Source organism: Pseudochaenichthys georgianus, chromosome 4, assembly GCF_902827115.2.
Source record: "Pseudochaenichthys georgianus chromosome 4, fPseGeo1.2, whole genome shotgun sequence".
In the NCBI taxonomy this organism is placed as follows: domain Eukaryota; kingdom Metazoa; phylum Chordata; class Actinopteri; order Perciformes; family Channichthyidae; genus Pseudochaenichthys; species Pseudochaenichthys georgianus.
In genome coordinates this window covers 4526937-4546732 of record NC_047506.1, presented here as the reverse complement: position 1 = coordinate 4546732, position 19796 = coordinate 4526937, and the positions used below count along the sequence as shown (strand labels likewise).

The following is a 19796-nucleotide window of genomic DNA, read 5'->3' as shown; positions in this document are numbered from 1 at the left end:
ATGAATCATCTAACTTATTCAATAAAAAAGCTTTTTCCACCTCAAAAATCTAATCTCCTGTATAACAGATTCCCTTGTTATGCATCATAAGTAAACAATGATTCCTGATTTCCTCAAAATCCATCTGATAATATCGATCCTCACAGATGAACCCTGAGGTGTGGAGGATGTCACTGCAGAGAGAGGACGGAGTTCAGACTGTCAGTGTTTTCTATTCAGATGAATGTCTTCCTGCCGCCAACAGCAGCTCTGAGGATCTATTTATATCCAACAGATTTATATAGATCACTTCAGGATGTGGGGATGTCATCTGATCGGACTCAATCCATTTCAGAACCCAGATGGCTATTCTTAAAGAGTATTAATACAATAATAATAATCAACATTATTGTTTTAGAGCAGGGTTTTCAAAGTCAGAGACAAACAAAGCCCAGCGCCCTTAGTTCACTGATACATTCAGCTAATTTCCTGAATGCCAATATGCTAATAGTTATGTAACTTGATCCCATAGAGATGATGATGAGCAAGATAGCTTAATAGTGCTGTTTGACACAATTTCAGACAACAACAAATAAATAAAAGGCCATTTGTTCGTTTTTGACTGGTAAAAACAGTACAATTCCCCCCCCCCCCCCCTCTTTAACCAAATCAATCATATAAAAGCTTGTCTATGGGATCTTCTCTTAAAAACTAATCTCATATTGTTTCACTTCCTGTCTCTACTCAAAACAGTTTGGTGCCGTGCTTGAGAGGCTGTTCTTTAAAAAATATGTTTTTTTGATAGAAGCTGTGGTATCACTTGTGCAGAAATAATAATCAGATGTCATCCATTCTTCATTTGGATTGTCTATGGCAGTGTTTCTCAAACTTGTTCATACCAAGGACCACTTAACCAATAAAAAACACGCGGACCACCTAACTCCACAAATATCCAAAAAACACATCGTTTTTTTACAAATCGCCTGAAAATGGTACAAAACAAGTGGCCACATGTGTGATGAGGTGTTTATCTGGGCTATATCATGCAATCGAAAGTGAAACTTAAGCTCGCTCCATTGCGGAGATATTCCCGCGAGAGTGCGGAAAACTTAATTAATTAATTTATTTCAAATGTGAAATGTTACCAATATACTCACGGACCACTAGGCGGCGCCCACGGATCACCAGTGGTCCGCGGACCACACTTTGAGAAGCACTGGTCTATGGTGTCATTTTGTACCTTGTTTATTCTGTTAGACAACATTTAGTGCATGTCTTTCAACCCTGGGAGTTTTTCCTTATGCGGTACAGTCTGTAAAGCCCACTGGGTCAAAGGTGTCATTTGTGTTATTGGGCTATATAAATAGCATTTGATTGATTGATAGAAATGTATGTTTTACACGTGTGACCTTCTTCAGGTCTGTAAGGACGGAGGAGCCGGTGTGGGCGGAGGAGGAGGACTCATCTGAGCACAACTACTACAACAGCATCCCAGGGAAGGAGCCTCCCGTCGGGGGGGTGGTGGACTCCAGGCTGCGGCCCAGTGGATGTCTGCTGGGTCACATCCACACACAGCCTCAGAGCAAGACCGCAGCACAGGTGAGGACCACCAGGCAGGGCTTCAGAAACAACATTAAGTCAGGTCAGGTTCTGGATGCACTAATGTCATCACAGATTAAATCACAGCTACATCTGGTGACCATCAAGCAGAGCAAGTCTAAGCTGCATCTGATACAAGCTCTTTGATATCTCCGTCAAAAGCTGGTGACCGATGTTTTCCTGCTCCTTCTGCGGTTTAATGTACATGCAGGGGTGGAAGAGGTAACAAAGTACATTTACTCATACATTTTAGAAATACTTTAGTACTTTACTTCAGTATTTCCATTTAATGCTACCTAATACTTTTACTCCACTATATTTAAAAGGGAATTCATGTAATTTTACTCCACTACATGTATTATAATGTAGTTACTTTTCAGATTTTGCATTAAAAAACATGTGATAAACTTTTAACATAATCCAAAATTAAACTACTGGATTAACTGTTTAAATTGAAGGGTAAAACTATACAAATATTATAAAACTATGCTTGTGTACAACAGTAAAATGCTGCTTGATGCAACCATGACAACCACTCTAATAATGTCACATATATAATAATATATCACATGTGGAGGACATTTTTCTGCAGAAATAGTACATTTTCTCTTGATAATACTACCGTATTTTACTCATAATGGGAGTATTTTGACATGAATGTATTGCTATTTTTATTTAAGTAAAGGATCTGAATACTTATTTCACCTCCGATCATAATCCAGTAGTTTCAGATATGGTTCTGAAATGGACCTTAAGGTATAATGATACTTTTACTATTGGTACTTTAGCTTGATGTCAATACTCTTTGGATACAGGGCTTTTACTTTTACAATTTAGTATCCCTATTTTACTTAAGTAGGAAATCAGAGTACTTCTTCGCCCTCTGTTTACATGTATTTAAACAGCAGGAGCAAGACAATAACCTCCATCGCGGTCTTCCTGCCTGCACCGTAATTGCCGAAGATAGATGTGATTACATAAAAAGCCTCGTGTTGTCCAACGTGAGAGGAATCATCGCTCTCTGCCGGCAAAATATGGTGACATGCTGTGGCTAATGTTTCAAGGAGAGTGCTTCAAAACTACATTATGTGGGGGACAAGAGATGAGAGAGTTGTGCATGCAGCAGGTAAAGAGAAACAAATGTATTTAGGGTAGTAGTGATGGGAATTACGGCTCTTTGAAGGGAGCCGGATCTTATGGCTCCGTTCCTTTCCGAGAGCCGTTCAAAAGAGCCGTTCAAAATAGCCGTTCAAAAGAGCCGTTTTTCTTTTAAGTGGCGGTGGAGATGATTTCTTGACCCTGCTTTAAATGATATGTTGGCTTTACTAATGTTGCACTCCACTTTATCATTGCCTATGTTTTTTTTAAGTGCATCCAAATGCTGCTGTTTTTTCGCGTTTGGCTCATTTTTTCACCCGAAAAGTAGGGGCGGGTCTTCACGGAATACGCTTGGGGAACAAAATCCAGCTGTTTCACTGTTCACATAAAGGCGAGTGGATTTATGGCAGGCAGTGAACCAATGGTAAAAAGAACGGCTCTCACCAAGTACGACTCGGAGCCGTTCAAAAGAATCGGATCGTTAGCGCGCACGTAACATCACTAATTTAGGGTGTGTTTCTGTTGTGTGTTTGCAGATGGGCTCACCAGCCAGGAGGGAGCAGACCTCTTACCCCCCCGGGCAGCTGTGCTATGAGCTGCACTGGGACACGGAGACCACCAGCAGCTCAGGTGAGACCCCCTGTGGTGCTGCACAGGTACCACATCTGGAAATAAACATGATGATGTGTCTCTCACAGAAAATGTTTACTCTAGTGCACGTCCCAGTCATCACTGAACGTTGTGCCCTGAAAAAAGTCACTGACCTTCTCACACAAACACAGTACCACCAGTATTTGGATCCTTTCAAAATCCCCCTGATAACATTATTTTTAGGATTATTAATCTGATAAAGTACTTTGAGGTTTAATCATCTTTCATAGGAGCATCAAGAATTACATTTTGATAATTATGATAGTTAATCCTCTAATTGAATCAGAAGTAATACAGTCATAATTAGGGATGGGTATCGTTTGAAATTTATCGATTCCGATTCCGGTTCTGCTTATCGATTCCGGTTCTTATCGATCCCCCGTTTCGATTCCAAAATTGTAAAAGAAAGAGGTCAAACGTTTAGATAACAAAAATATCTTTATTCATTTAAGCTTTAACTGACATTTTTACAAATAAAAAATATACATGCAATACAAATGTATTGCACAATAGCTGTGCTTTATTTTAACTGAGCTATGCCTGTGGCAAGCTATTAACAGGCATTACACTGTGCCTTGTCTTTTTCTTTTTTAATGTAGTGGAGCCTCACTTTAGAGCATTTACCGCGGACCCGGTGGAATACAGGGTCTACCGCATTTAGGAACCGTTAAGCAGAACCAAAATTGTGTATTTTGAATGGGTACCCGACATTTTCTTATCGGTTCTCATCTGGAACCGAATTTCGGTTCCCAACCCTAGTCATAATACAATTAGAATGAAGATAGCCAAGTTTCATTTATTTTATTTATTATTAAAACAATTGTCAACTGTCCAATTAGATAGACCTGAAGATTATAATACAAGACTTTTGACATAATACATAATATATAATGGTCAAGGTTTAGTGGAAAAAACTGCAATAAACACCCAGCAGCAAAAACAATTATTGTAAGCTTTCCTGCTTATTTTTTACAAGATTATTTTGGTGTGGGTATCACATTATAAAGTCGATCTAGTGGTAAAAAACTGCCTTCTCATGAGTGGCTTCATTCATTTAATCTATAATTATGAAAGAATCTGACGATACAATACGCATCATGATACAGGGTTAGAAATAAACATATCTAGATCCTAAGCAAGATGGTATATTGTGATTGATTCTTCCTTAATCATGCAAAAGCGATACACATCTTCTTCAATACATGCCACACCTGGATAAATTGTCTTGGCTAATTTATGGAGTTTAACAATAAACAGAAAGTAGCATCTGACATATAACGTCTTGATTTCAACCACTAGAGGGCGCCACAACACTAAACACGTTTAGCACAAATCTAAAGATACATATGACACAAACAGAAACACTTATCCAAATCAAAGATGGTGTGTTTAAGGCTCCTTTTCCCCTCAGGTCTGACATCAGACGGTTACCTGTGTGCTGACGGCCAGCCTCCAGGCAGCAAAGATTACGAGGAGCATCAGTACGTGAACACCCAGAGTCTGGAGAACCTGGAATCACTGGCCAACGGATACAGAGGGTCCAGGGTGCCCGAGAGTCCAAAGAAAGACCTCTTTGACATGAGTAAGTCCTGAGAGACAGATATAGTAAAGATAAGCACACTTCTTATTTAAAAAAAATACTGTAGAGTGACGGCATTTGTATTTGTGAAACATTGTTGTCCTTGCAGGGCCCTTCGAGGACGCCCTGAAGCTCCACGAGGCGTGTGGTGGAGCTGTTGGAGCTGTTGGAGCTGCAGGGGGAGGTGTGGGGGTCCTGGAGGATCAGTGGCCCAGCCCCCCCCGCCGCAGAGCCCCCGTGGCCCCCAACGAGGAGCAGCTGCGCAGGGAGACCTGGTACCACAGCCGCCTGAGCAGGAGAGACGCAGAGAAGCTGCTGGTCAGAGACGGAGACTTCCTGGTGGGAGAGCACACCAACCAGGGGCAGTACGTCCTGACAGGCATGCACTGTGGCCTCCCCAAACACCTGCTGCTGGTGGACCCCGAGGGCGTGGTGAGTCAAGAAGCAGGAATAAACACACCAGAAACATGTCTGCCAGTTGGCCTGAACACAACAACTAATTTTCTTCTTCTTCTTTTCTTCTTCTTCTTCTTCTTCTTCTTTTCTTTTCTTCTTCTTCTTCTTCTTCTTCTTCTTCTTCTTCTTCTTCATTTATATTCAATCTAATATTGAATAATCAATTTATTGCACAATTAATATATATAATATCCTGCATTATATTTTGTTACTGTACATTTGTATTTCCACATGTATTTTTCCACATGTATATATTTTAATTTTAATGCTATTTTAACAATCCTGGAAACTGCACTAAATACGGGAGTGACTGAGCCAAAGTACGGTTAGCGAGGATGTCAATTATGTATCACCAAATTAGCTTCACCAAGAGTTTATAAATCAATCCAAGATTTGAATTCAATAGGCTTTATTGACATGGCATGCGTTAGCCTTAGCACTTTTACAATTATCAACAACATTGAATGAAATGAACAACATGGATGAAAAACCGGTGAAACATAGAATAAGGGGTCACTAATACCTTCCATAACTAATGATAACAATAATAGTGTGATTAATTGTATGTGCTTTATGTTTTGTGTTATTATTAATGAAGACAGTGGGGCATGGTCAGAAAGTACGTTTTAATCAGTTCCTGGAAATATGGAAATATTCTGTATAGATATTTCATGAAAACAGCAGGTAATCTGAAATAGAAATGCAAAGTCATACATGTTGCTCACCCTCCATCTTGTCATGTAAACGTCACACATTACAAACTACTTTTTAATTTAAGTCCAAGACATCTTATCATGCATTGATTGAGTCCACTGAAAACACTCCCATCCCTCAGCCTCCCCCCCAGAGGCTTCAGAAGCTGCAAGTTGAGTTTGATGTGGAGCTTTTAGTGCTGCTAATCTAGTCACGGTGCTATTAGCACCCCGACCTGACAGCCATTAGGACGCTGCTCAGCTGCTGCTCCTCACCGGAGTCCTCTGTAATGGCCTCAATGTGGATATGAGTTTTATGAGGCATTGTTGGGCATAGTCATGCGTACTATAGAGTAATACTGCAGAAATGTCTTTGAAAGAAGATTTGTAATGCAACTGAAATGCTGTTTGGATTAAATTTGCCTCCAAATGCAACACTTGTTGGTGCATTTGATACTATCGACCATGATATCCTATTGCAAAGACTAGAGCACTTAGTTGGCATACAGGGAACTGCTTTAGGCTGGTTTAGGTCCTATCTATCTGAACGCTCTCAGTTTGTACGTGTTAACGATTAATCTTCCACGCAAACCAAAGTTAGCCATGGAGTGCCACAGGGCTCAGTGCTCGGACCTATTTTGTTCACATTATATATGCTTCCGTTAGGCAATATTATAAGGAATCATTCTGTAAACTTTCATTGTTATGCGGATGATACTCAACTATATTTATCAATCAAGCCTGATGAAATTAATCATCTAAATAAAATTCAAGACTGCCTTAAGGACTTAAAAACGTGGATGACCTTAAACTTTTTGATGTTAAACACGACCAAAACTGAAGTTATTGTACTTGGCCCGAAGAATCTACGAAACAAATGATCTAAAGACATACTAACTATGGATGGCATTAATTTGGCCTCCAGTGAGACTGTAAGGAATCTTGGTGTTATATTTGATCAGGATTTATCCTTTAACGCCCACATAAAATCAATTTCAAGGACCGCCTACTTCCATCTACGTAACATTGCAAAAATCAGGCATATCTTGTCTCAAAACGATGCAGAGAAACTAGTCCATGCATTTGTTACTTCTAGGCTGGATTATTGTAACTCTTTATTATCAGGGAGTACGAAGAAGTCAATCAAGTCGCTTCAGCTGATTCAAAATGCTGCGGCTCGTGTACTAACCAGAGTTAGGAAAAGGGACCACATTACTCCTGTTCTGGCTGCCTTACACTGGCTCCCTATAGAACAGGATAGAATTTAAAATTCTTCTTCTCGCCTACAAAGCCCTTAATGGGCAGGCGCCATCTTACCTTAAAGAACTCATTATACCCTACTGTCCTACTAGGGCATTGCGTTCCAAGAATGCAGGGTTGTTGGTTGTTCCTAGAACCTCTAAAAGTACAATGGGAGCCAGAGCCTTTTCTTATCAAGCTCCACATTTGTGGAATCAGCTTCCAGTTTGTGTTCGGGCGGCAGACACCCTATCCGTTTTTAAGAGTGCGCTTAAGACCTTCCTTTTTGATAAAGCTTATAGTTAGGGCTGATTAGATTCAGCCCCTAGTTTTGCTGATATAGGCTTAGTTTGTCGGGGGACATCTTACTTCTTCCTTCTCTCTGTCTATACCCGTGTACACTCATGTTCCGATTAACCCAGCTTCCCCAAATGTCTTTCTTTTTGGTGTCTATATACGCTGGGATCCGGAGTCATGGATGATCCTGCGGTCCTGTGTCCTGGATTGCGAGCGCTGGATCTTGAGTCGTGGCTGTGGTCCTGGATCATAGGTCCTGGATGGATATCCTCGTGGATTCATCTTCCTATTATACACACATGCATTTCCAAACATTTGGACTACCTATGTTGCAAATGTATTATCTTTTCAATTTACACACGGCATCTATTGCACGTCTGTCCGTCCTGGGAGAGGGATCCCTCCTCTGTTGCTCTCCCTGAGGTTTCTCCCATTTTTTCCCTTTAAACTGGGTTTTCTTTGGAAGTTTTTCCTTGTACGATGTGAGGGTCTAAGGACAGAGGGTGTCGTATTGTCATACTGATATTCTGTACACACTGTGAAGACCACTGAGACAAATGTAACATTTGTGATATTGGGCTATATAAATAAACATTGATTGATTGATTGATTGATTGATCATATAACAAATCATATAGAGGCTTATTTACTATGCTTATTCATACATTTCGTTTAAATGTTTCTTTTGTTTCTTTTTGCAGTACATGGGCTGTATTGAAGTACTGAAGTCAATGCGCGCCTTGGACTTCAACACGCGGACGCAGGTGACAAGGTACGCTGTTAACCCCCACTATTGGTAATGATGAGTCAGGACACTCTGACCCAAGATGTATAGCGTCAACTGAAGTATCAGCCACTATGTTATTAAATTACACTAACGCTAACGATGGAGTGTCAGCACTTTCTTGAAGTAAGAGTAAGAGGAACTGTGGAGAAATGCTGTGTTTTGAAATCCTACAAGGTCACTCAAAAATATTTCCAGGAAGGTGCAGTGAAAATGAAATGCCAATGCAATCAAACAAATCGAAACAAAGGTCACAAGGTGTTCTCCAATGGCAGCAATAGTGTTGTGTCCCATGAGACAAATAGATCCACTCTATATGTGCTCACTGACGCTACATGTATGTATAAAACTAGGCCTCAGGGTCTCAGTGTGACGGTGTTGTGTTGTTATGCCCTACATGTGATGTTATTGTTATAAAAGCCGGGCTCTTTGCAATCCTCTGCCTCATGGGAGGAGTGCACTGCTTCTCCGTCTCTCTCCCTCCCTCTCTCCTCCACAATCGATGGGCAGTAATCGGAGCCTGCCGTGCAGCCAAGGCTTAAGTGCAGGGGGAGGAGGCTGCAGAAGATAGAGTGATGGAGATGGAGATCTATTATTGATGATGTTTACTAATGACTGTGGAAAGCTGCAGCGGCCCCCCCCACGAATGCACCCTGCTGGATAATGTCTGTGGTTAAAACTTACTGAGGAGGAGGGGAGGAGGGGAGGAGTGGAGTTAAAAAACAAACAACAAAACAAACATTAGCAAAGTGAGAAACCATACTGAGCATTAGACCAAGTTTATAGTGTAGTCATGATTGGGCCCTATTATGAACATGTTCAGGTTCATATCAGTATGTAGTGTCTCTACTGGGACATCTGTCTCTACTGTCTCCATGCTTCAATGTTCAAGAAGCTCTTGATTTTTCTCATACTGCCTGTACTCCTCTTTTCACCCTCTGTCTGAAACCAGAGCCCAGTCTGCTCTGATTGGTTATCTGGCCGGCTCTGTTGTGATTGGTCAACCGCTTAGAGATGTCCCGCCCTTAGCCTATCACGTACAATGTGTTTGAGGGCTATCCAATAGAAGCGCGAGTGTTACATATTGTTATGGAAGTAAACAAAGGAGTCCAATTATTATTATTATTATTATTACATTACATTACATTTAGCTGACGCTTTTATCCAAAGCGACTTACAATAAGTACATTCGACCAGGAAGACACAACCTTGAAGAAAACAGAATCATATAAGAACATCAGGTTTCATAGAGCCAAGCATTTCAAGTGCTACTCAACTGCTATAGATCGCCAGTCCTTTATAGTATATAAGTGCTCTGTTAGCAGTTCATTTGTTAATAGTTTTCTATCGCTCTCGAAAGTGGAGTCCGAAAGAATGAGTTTCAGTCTGGCAGGAAGGTGGGTGTAAGCTTTCTGCTGTCCGGATGTCAATGGGGACTCATTCTCCACCATCTTGGAGCAAGGATAGCAAACCCACGTGTTTTTGCTGATGGGAACGGGGTCCCCTCGCAGCGAGGGTGCAGCGAGTCGTTTGGCTTATCCAATGTGAGGCGTTCAGGCAGTGGGGGGAGTGTGGGAGAGAAACCCCTCTGAGGGAACTCCAAAACACCAAAACATGTATAACACCCACAGGGTGTGAAAGGACATGTATGAATGGCAGCTTTAAAACAGACTTCCAAATTGTGCAGAGACGCTAACGACACGCAGTTTCCGATTCCTTAGGGAACATGGGACGGTCACGGGCCATCTGTCCCACACGGCTAAAATCAATGATTGATTTCTTTAAGTGATCTAACACATTTTTAACATCAGTAACATCATTTGCTATAAGTTATTTTTTTCTGGGAGCGATTAATAAGCAGCATTTTTAGAAACAAAGCCTTTCCTTTTCTCGCCTAGCTGACTTGTACAAGTTCATTTATCCTTGAAAACCACAACAACACATTCAGTGTGTGTCAGAATTTCACAAATGCCCTTCAGATTGAGGAAGGTGCGTTTTTCCCAACAGTGCCCTCTGTGTCCGGGTGTTAAACCAGCAACAGCAGTGATAATGAGGCCTGGCATTTTATGGCAGGGAAGATAACGAGTCTGCAGACAAAAACAACAACAGCCCATCCCTCTCCTCCTCCTGCCTTTCCCCTCATCAGCATGAGTCATTGTGGTGTTTTCAAAAATCCCTGAGAAGACCTTTACTGGAGATGGGGTCCGGTATGCTGCTTTTTAAATATTTACGAGCCACTTGATAGGGGCAGCTGGGTTCTTGACTGCCGTCCTCTCTGTCCCCTGGCAGCGAGCTCCAGCTTCAAAATCCACATTATGCCTCCCGACCGCCATCAGACACACGGGGGACAGAGGCTTTAAACGCCCATTAGACGGCCATTCCAGGAGTTATAGCAGCTTCACTGCAAAGTTGTAAAAAAATCTGCCGAGAGAATTGCACTGTGGCAAATAAATGTGAGTTATGATGCCATAAAGAAGCGGTAGAGGGCTCTAGACATTTTATATTTGCCTTCAATTGTAGTGTTTCTTCTTCCCTAATTCAACAGGAAGTTAAACAGGAGTTTGATAAACAACCACTGTGAATGACGGCTGGTGGTAAGAAGTTTAGTGCTTCTGAACAGACCTTTTTCCTGACCTTTGAACTGTGTTGGGTCTGTGACCTGTGACCTTAGCCCGAGGGAGAACACACAGCTTCTGTTTAACCTCAGGATTTACCATTTTTGTGTTGCACACGTTTCTTGTAGACTGAACAATGTTTTAAAGAAGCCCTATTACCTTGTTGGGGTTTTCCCTTTCCTGTAGTGTACATGGGTTTGTGTGCAAACATTAAAGATCTCTCCTACACACGTGACCTGCCTGAAATGCCTCCATTGGATTCCTTTATTTACTTCCTGAACATATAACACTCCTGCTTCTATTGGCTAGTGCTTCAACCGATTGCACGTGATAGGCTAAGGGGCGGGACATCTCTAAACGGTTGACCAAACACAACAGAGCCGACCAGATAACCAATCAGAGCAGACTGGGCTCTGGTTTCAGACAGAGGGGGGAAAGAGGTGCTGTAAACATATCACAGTAGAGGGGCAAAAATACTAATATGAACCTGAAAAAGAACAGAACATTCAAAGCAATACATGTTAATATTTGGGTGTATAGTTAACAAGATACAGCTGATTTGTTATTTGTAGTGTCCTTCTAGCTATTAGTTTAGTAGTCAGTGTCTCCCACTATAGTCTAACCTTTGACCTCTCTTCGTTCCCTAATTAGGGAGGCCATCAACAGGCTGTGTGACACTGTGCCAGGCGGAAAAGGAGCATGGAGGAAGAAGGTTAGTAGTAAACTTTAATCCTATTCTCCATGTTTTATTATACTATACTAACTAAATACTACATTGTTTAATTTATGCTAGAACTAGATGGGTTTAAGATACTGCTGTGGTCTTCAGACACTTAAAACTCTCTATCAGTAACTGATTCTTGTGCGATATCATTTCCACTGTATTATTTTTTGGTAATTCCTCATGTAGACCACGAACAAAGCTCTCCAGACTGTGATGGGGAAGAGTAACCTGCGATTTGCCGGCATGAGTATTGCAGTCAATATTTGCATAGATGGGCTCGGTCTGCTTATCCCTACCACACGACAGGTATGATGATATAACTAGTGTGAGTATACTGATATATTCGCCCTAATATGCTAAATAAATTGCTTTGTTTCAGAATTATACCAAATGTAATCCCTCCCTCCCTAAATAATTAACTAAACCTTGCCCCGGAAGAATTTCAATGTTTACATGATGTTCAGAAGCATTTCCTCATTTCTAAAAACCAACATTTGGAAAATAAAAATTGCACGTTTTTACACAAAGCTTAAAAAGTCTTAGTGTATTGGCAAATCTTCCTCACACTAACCTAAATCATTTGATCCTTGGTCTGTACTTTATCGAAACCATTTTTTATTTTGGCATCGCTATTGTTCCTTTCAATGTGTTTTTGTATCCCCATTTTTTAACAATGACATGTCAAAGTAGAATATTGGAAAAACCTTGATCCCTTTTCTCTCCCAGGTGATCGCGCACCATCCCATGCAGTCCATCTCCTTCGCCTCAGGAGGAGACACAGTGAGTGCAGCGTTTCACTCAGCTCTCCTTTACGTTGTTGTTGGACATTGTAGGCGGGCTGCACATATCCGACTGGATTCCATTTGACTGGTTTCCAATCCTATGACCATAGGAATCAATGAGGGCTTTCATTATATACATCTAATTGAATGTATCCTCCTTTCTTTTGCAGGACACGCCTGATTATGTTGCGTATGTGGCCAAAGACCCAGTGAACCAGAGAGGTATGTCCTGAAAGGCTTCTCCGTCAGCTTCCCTGCCTGTTTCATAACCACGTAAAAAGAAAATGTGACCTCTTGTTTTGTCTCCTCCAGCGTGTCACATCCTGGAGTGCTCGGACGGTTTAGCTGAGAGTGTCATCAGCACCATCGGCCAGGCCTTCGAGCTGCAGTTCAAACATTACCTCCACAGTCCTCCCAAAACCATGATGTCTATGGAGAGGTAACGTGCCGCCCAGACACACCATGACCTCTATGAAATGATGAAAATACTTTTTTTTGGAGGCACTGTCCTCCAAAGTCGTGAACTAACATAAGATAAGATGGACCTTTATTCATCCACGTGGGGAAATTCAGGAGTTAAAGCAGCAACAGAGTGGGAGTGACAAACAGGACAGTACTAATTAACACAATGTAAAAGGAGGGTAAAGACACATATCATTGAATTCTAAAACAAATACGTGCTCAGAAATAACTTAATTGCATAGGCTACAATTAGAGTACTGAAGTGATATAATTTAGACAACAAAATAATTGTTTAAATTGTTTGTATGCTAATGTCCATTAAAAGTCTAAAAGTCGAGTTATTTTAGGAAGATTGAATACCCAGTAGTGATGTGACGTTCGCGAAGGATCCAATTCTTTTGAACGACTCTTTGGTACGAACGAAGGGTAGGGAACCGAGTCGTAGGGAACCGAGTCGTACTTGGTGAGAGCCGTTCTTTCTATCGTTGGTTCACTGCCTGCCATAAATCCACTCGCCTTTAAAGGAACTTTGTTTCCTGAATGCAAACTTGCCGTACAGACGATGGCATAACGCATGCTGCTTGAGTAGTAGTTTGGCTGCTGAGCGATGTAGCAAGTTATACATTTTCTGTGAGTAAAAGTGGATTTCTGGCAATAGAGTGATTCATTATCCTGGTGATTATTTCGCAGATAAACCTATTAACCCCGCCCCCTTAAAAAAAAAGGGCATTACGGCTCTTTGAAGGGAGCCGTAATTCCAGTCACTAATACCGAGAGGACGTGAAGATGGATATCGGCACTATGAATCATCTAACTTATTCAATAAAAAAGCTTTTTCCACCTCAAAAATCTAATCTCCTGTATAACAGATTCCCTTGTTATGCATCATAAGTAAACAATGATTCCTGATTTTCCTCAAAATCCATCTGATAATATCGATCCTCACAGATGAACCCTGAGGTGTGGAGGATGTCACTGCAGAGAGAGGACGGAGTTCAGACTGTCAGTGTTTTCTATTCAGATGAATGTCTTCCTGCCGCCAACAGCAGCTCTGAGGATCTATTTATATCCAACAGATTTATATAGATCACTTCAGGATGTGGGGATGTCATCTGATCGGACTCAATCCATTTCAGAACCCAGATGGCTATTCTTAAAGAGTATTAATACAATAATAATAATCAACATTATTGTTTAGAGCAGGGGTTTTCAAAGTCAGAGACAAACAAAGCCCAGCGCCCTTAGTTCACTTGATACATTCAGCTAATTTCCTGAATGCCAATATGCTAATAGTTATGTAACTTGATCCCATAGAGATGATGATGAGCAAAGATAGCTTAATAGTGCTGTTTGACACAATTTCAGACAACAACAAATAAATAAAAAGGCCATTTGTTCGTTTTTGACTGGTAAAAACAGTACAATTCCCCCCCCCCCCCTCTTTAACCAAATCAATCATATAAAAGCTTGTCTATGGGATCTTCTCTTAAAAACTAATCTCATATTGTTTCACTTCCTGTCTCTACTCAAACAGTTTGGTGCCGTGCTTGAGAGGCTGTTCTTTAAAAAATATGTTTTTTTGATAGAAGCTGTGGTATCACTTGTGCAGAAATAATAATCAGATGTCATCCATTCTTCATTTGGATTGTCTATGGCAGTGTTTCTCAAACTTGTTCATACCAAGGACCACTTAACCAATAAAAAAACACGCGGACCACCTAACTCCACAAATATCCAAAAAACACATCGTTTTTTTACAAATCGCCTGAAAATGGTACAAACAAGTGGCCACATGTGTGATGAAGGTGTTTATCTGGGCTATATCATGCAATCGAAAGTGAAACTTAAGCTCGCTCCATTGCGGAGATATTCCCGCGAGAGTGCGGAAAACTTTAATTAATTAATTTATTTCAAATGTGAAATGTTACCAATATACTCACGGACCACTAGGCGGCGCCCACGGATCACCAGTGGTCCGCGGACCACACTTTGAGAAGCACTGGTCTATGGTGTCATTTTGTACCTTGTTTATTCTGTTAGACAACATTTAGTGCATGTCTTTCAACCCTGGGAGTTTTTCCTTATGCGGTACAGTCTGTAAAGCCCACTGGGTCAAAGGTGTCATTTGTGTTATTGGGCTATATAAATAGCATTTGATTGATTGATAGAAATGTATGTTTTACACGTGTGACCTTCTTCAGGTCTGTAAGGACGGAGGAGCCGGTGTGGGCGGAGGAGGAGGACTCATCTGAGCACAACTACTACAACAGCATCCCAGGGAAGGAGCCTCCCGTCGGGGGGGTGGTGGACTCCAGGCTGCGGCCCAGTGGATGTCTGCTGGGTCACATCCACACACAGCCTCAGAGCAAGACCGCAGCACAGGTGAGGACCACCAGGCAGGGCTTCAGAAACAACATTAAGTCAGGTCAGGTTCTGGATGCACTAATGTCATCACAGATTAAATCACAGCTACATCTGGTGACCATCAAGCAGAGCAAGTCTAAGCTGCATCTGATACAAGCTCTTTGATATCTCCGTCAAAAGCTGGTGACCGATGTGTTTTCCTGCTCCTTCTGCGGTTTAATGTACATGCAGGGGTGGAAGAGGTAACAAAGTACATTTACTCATACATTTTAGAAATACTTTAGTACTTTACTTCAGTATTTCCATTTAATGCTACCTAATACTTTTACTCCACTATATTTAAAAGGGAATTCATGTAATTTTACTCCACTACATGTATTATAATGTAGTTACTTTTCAGATTTTGCATTAAAAAACATGTGATAAACTTTTAACATAATCCAAAATTAAACTACTGGATTAACTGTTTAAATTGAAGGGTAAAACTATACAATATATTATAAAACTATGCTTGTGTACAACAGTAAAATGCTGCTTGATGCAACCATGACAACCACTCTAATAATGTCACATATATAATAATATATCACATGTGGAGGACATTTTTCTGCAGAAATAGTACATTTTCTCTTGATAATACTACCGTATTTTACTCATAATGGAGTATTTTGACATGAATGTATTGCTATTTTTATTTAAGTAAAGGATCTGAATACTTATTTCACCTCCGATCATAATCCAGTAGTTTCAGATATGGTTCTGAAATGGACCTTAAGGTATAATGAGTACTTTTACTATTGGTACTTTAGCTTGATGTCAATACTCTTTGGATACAGGGCTTTTACTTTTACAATTTAGTATCCCTATTTTACTTAAGTAGGAAATCAGAGTACTTCTTCGCCCTCTGTTTACATGTATTTAAACAGCAGGAGCAAGACAATAACCTCCATCGCGGTCTTCCTGCCTGCACCGTAATTGCCGAAGATAGATGTGATTACATAAAAAGCCTCGTGTTGTCCAACGTGAGAGGAATCATCGCTCTCTGCCGGCAAAATATGGTGACATGCTGTGGCTAATGTTTCAAGGAGAGTGCTTCAAAACTACATTATGTGGGGGACAAGAGATGAGAGAGTTGTGCATGCAGCAGGTAAAGAGAAACAAATGTATTTAGGGTAGTGATGGGAATTACGGCTCTTTGAAGGGAGCCGGATCTTATGGCTCCGTTCCTTTCCGAGAGCCGTTCAAAAGAGCCGTTCAAAATAGCCGTTCAAAAGAGCCGTTTTTCTTTTAAGTGGCGGTGGAGATGATTTCTTGACCCTGCTTTAAATGATATGTTGGCTTTACTAATGTTGCACTCCACTTTATCATTGCCTATGTTTTTTTTTAAGTGCATCCAAATGCTGCTGTTTTTTCGCGTTTGGCTCATTTTTTCACCCGAAAAGTAGGGGCGGGTCTTCACGGAATACGCTTGGGGAACAAAATCCAGCTGTTTCACTGTTCACATAAAGGCGAGTGGATTTATGGCAGGCAGTGAACCAATGGTAAAAAGAACGGCTCTCACCAAGTACGACTCGGAGCCGTTCAAAAGAATCGGATCGTTAGCGCGCACGTAACATCACTAATTTAGGGTGTGTTTCTGTTGTGTGTTTGCAGATGGGCTCACCAGCCAGGAGGGAGCAGACCTCTTACCCCCCCGGGCAGCTGTGCTATGAGCTGCACTGGGACACGGAGACCACCAGCAGCTCAGGTGAGACCCCCTGTGGTGCTGCACAGGTACCACATCTGGAAATAAACATGATGATGTGTACTTCTCTCACAGAAAATGTTTACTCTAGTGCACGTCCCAGTCATCACTGAACGTTGTGCCCTGAATAAAAGTCACTGACCTTCTCACACAAACACAGTACCACCAGTATTTGGATCCTTTCAAAATCCCCCTGATAACATTATTTTTAGGATTATTAATCTGATAAAGTACTTTGAGGTTTAATCATCTTTCATAGGAGCATCAAGAATTACATTTTGATAATTATGATAGTTAATCCTCTAATTGAATCAGAAGTAATACAGTCATAATTAGGGATGGGTATCGTTTGAAATTTATCGATTCCGATTCCGGTTCTGCTTATCGATTCCGGTTCTTATCGATCCCCCGTTTCGATTCCAAAATTGTAAAAGAAAGAGGTCAAACGTTTAGATAACAAAAATATCTTTATTCATTTAAGCTTTAACTGACATTTTTACAAATAAAAAATATACATGCAATACAAATGTATTGCACAATAGCTGTGCTTTATTTTAACTGAGCTATGCCTGTGGCAAGCTATTAACAGGCATTACACTGTGCCTTGTCTTTTTCTTTTTTAATGTAGTGGAGCCTCACTTTAGAGCATTTACCGCGGACCCGGTGGAATACAGGGTCTACCGCATTTAGGAACCGTTAAGCAGAACCAAAATTGTGTATTTTGAATGGGTACCCGACATTTTCTTATCGGTTCTCATCTGGAACCGAATTTCGGTTCCCAACCCTAGTCATAATACAATTAGAATGAAGATAGCCAAGTTTCATTTATTTTATTTATTATTAAAACAATTGTCAACTGTCCAATTAGATAGACCTGAAGATTATAATACAAGACTTTTGACATAATACATAATATATAATGGTCAAGGTTTAGTGGAAAAAACTGCAATAAACACCCAGCAGCAAAAACAATTATTGTAAGCTTTCCTGCTTATTTTTTACAAGATTATTTTGGTGTGGGTATCACATTATAAAGTCGATCTAGTGGTACAAAAACTGCCTTCTCATGAGTGGCTTCATTCATTTAATCTATAATTATGAAAGAATCTGACGATACAATACGCATCATGATACAGGGTTAGAAATAAACATATCTAGATCCTAAGCAAGATGGTATATTGTGATTGATTCTTCCTTAATCATGCAAAAGCGATACACATCTTCTTCAATACATGCCACACCTGGATAAATTGTCTTGGCTAATTTATGGAGTTTAACAATAAACAGAAAGTAGCATCTGACATATAACGTCTTGATTTCAACCACTAGAGGGCGCCACAACACTAAACACGTTTAGCACAAATCTAAAGATACATATGACACAAACAGAAACACTTATCCAAATCAAAGATGGTGTGTTTAAGGCTCCTTTTCCCCTCAGGTCTGACATCAGACGGTTACCTGTGTGCTGACGGCCAGCCTCCAGGCAGCAAAGATTACGAGGAGCATCAGTACGTGAACACCCAGAGTCTGGAGAACCTGGAATCACTGGCCAACGGATACAGAGGGTCCAGGGTGCCCGAGAGTCCAAAGAAAGACCTCTTTGACATGAGTAAGTCCTGAGAGACAGATATAGTAAAGATAAGCACACTTCTTATTTAAAAAAAATACTGTAGAGTGACGGCATTTGTATTTGTGAAACATTGTTGTCCTTGCAGGGCCCTTCGAGGACGCCCTGAAGCTCCACGAGGCGTGTGGTGGAGCTGTTGGAGCTGTTGGAGCTGCAGGGGGAGGTGTGGGGGTCCTGGAGGATCAGTGGCCCAGCCCCCCCCGCCGCAGAGCCCCCGTGGCCCCCAACGAGGAGCAGCTGCGCAGGGAGACCTGGTACCACAGCCGCCTGAGCAGGAGAGACGCAGAGAAGCTGCTGGTCAGAGACGGAGACTTCCTGGTCCGGGAGAGCACCACCAACCAGGGGCAGTACGTCCTGACAGGCATGCACTGTGGCCTCCCCAAACACCTGCTGCTGGTGGACCCCGAGGGCGTGGTGAGTCAAGAAGCAAGGACATAAACACACCAGAAACATGTCTGCCAGTTGGCCTGAACACAACAACTAATTTTCTTCTTCTTCTTCTTCTTCTTCTTCTTCTTCTTCTTCTTCTTCTTCTTCTTCTTCTTCTTCTTCTTCTTCTTCTTCTTCTTCTTCTTCCATTTATATTCAATCTAATATTGAATAATCAATTTATTGCACAATTAATATATATATAATATCCTGCATTATATTTTGTTACTGTACATTTGTATTTCCACATGTATATTTTCCACATGTATATATTTTAACTTTTTAATGCTATTTTATTTTTATTTCAGAAATATTTTGGATTGATCATTTCTAGTGTCTTAATTTCTCTTATGTACATTACATACATATACCTTGTCTTTTTTATGCTGCTGCAACACAAACATTTCCCAAATTGGGATAAAAAAAAGTACTTATCTTATCTTATCTTGCTGTCCTCATTACAGGTCCGGACAAAAGACATGTTATTTGAGAGCATCAGCCACCTCATAGCGTACCACCTGAAGAACGAGCTGCCTATCGTGGCAGCAGAGAGCGAGCTGCACCTCAAACAGGTGGTCCGGAGGAAGCTGTGAGACCCCTGGCCCTGCAGGGGACGGTAAGCAGGCAGTATATTAACCATGTGTGCAATAACTAAAAGGATTGCATGAATGG

At 41.1% G+C, this 19796-nt stretch overlaps 1 protein-coding gene across 1 annotated transcript in view; it reads left to right on the top strand.

Moving 5' to 3' along the window:
• Positions 1-19796, top strand: part of shc2 (SHC (Src homology 2 domain containing) transforming protein 2) — a 34881-nt gene that overhangs the window by 12686 nt on the left and 2399 nt on the right. Inside the window, 15 exon segments of the mRNA XM_071202970.1 lie at positions 1398-1578; positions 3213-3306; positions 4739-4909; positions 5016-5338; positions 8229-8362; positions 11641-11701; positions 11900-12019; positions 12440-12493; positions 12666-12717; positions 12808-12934; positions 15159-15339; positions 16975-17068; positions 18507-18677; positions 18784-19109; positions 19589-19740. Coding sequence (XP_071059071.1) covers positions 1398-1578; positions 3213-3306; positions 4739-4909; positions 5016-5338; positions 8229-8362; positions 11641-11701; positions 11900-12019; positions 12440-12493; positions 12666-12717; positions 12808-12934; positions 15159-15339; positions 16975-17068; positions 18507-18677; positions 18784-19109; positions 19589-19717 — 2218 coding nt within the window. The 3' untranslated portion in view covers positions 19718-19740.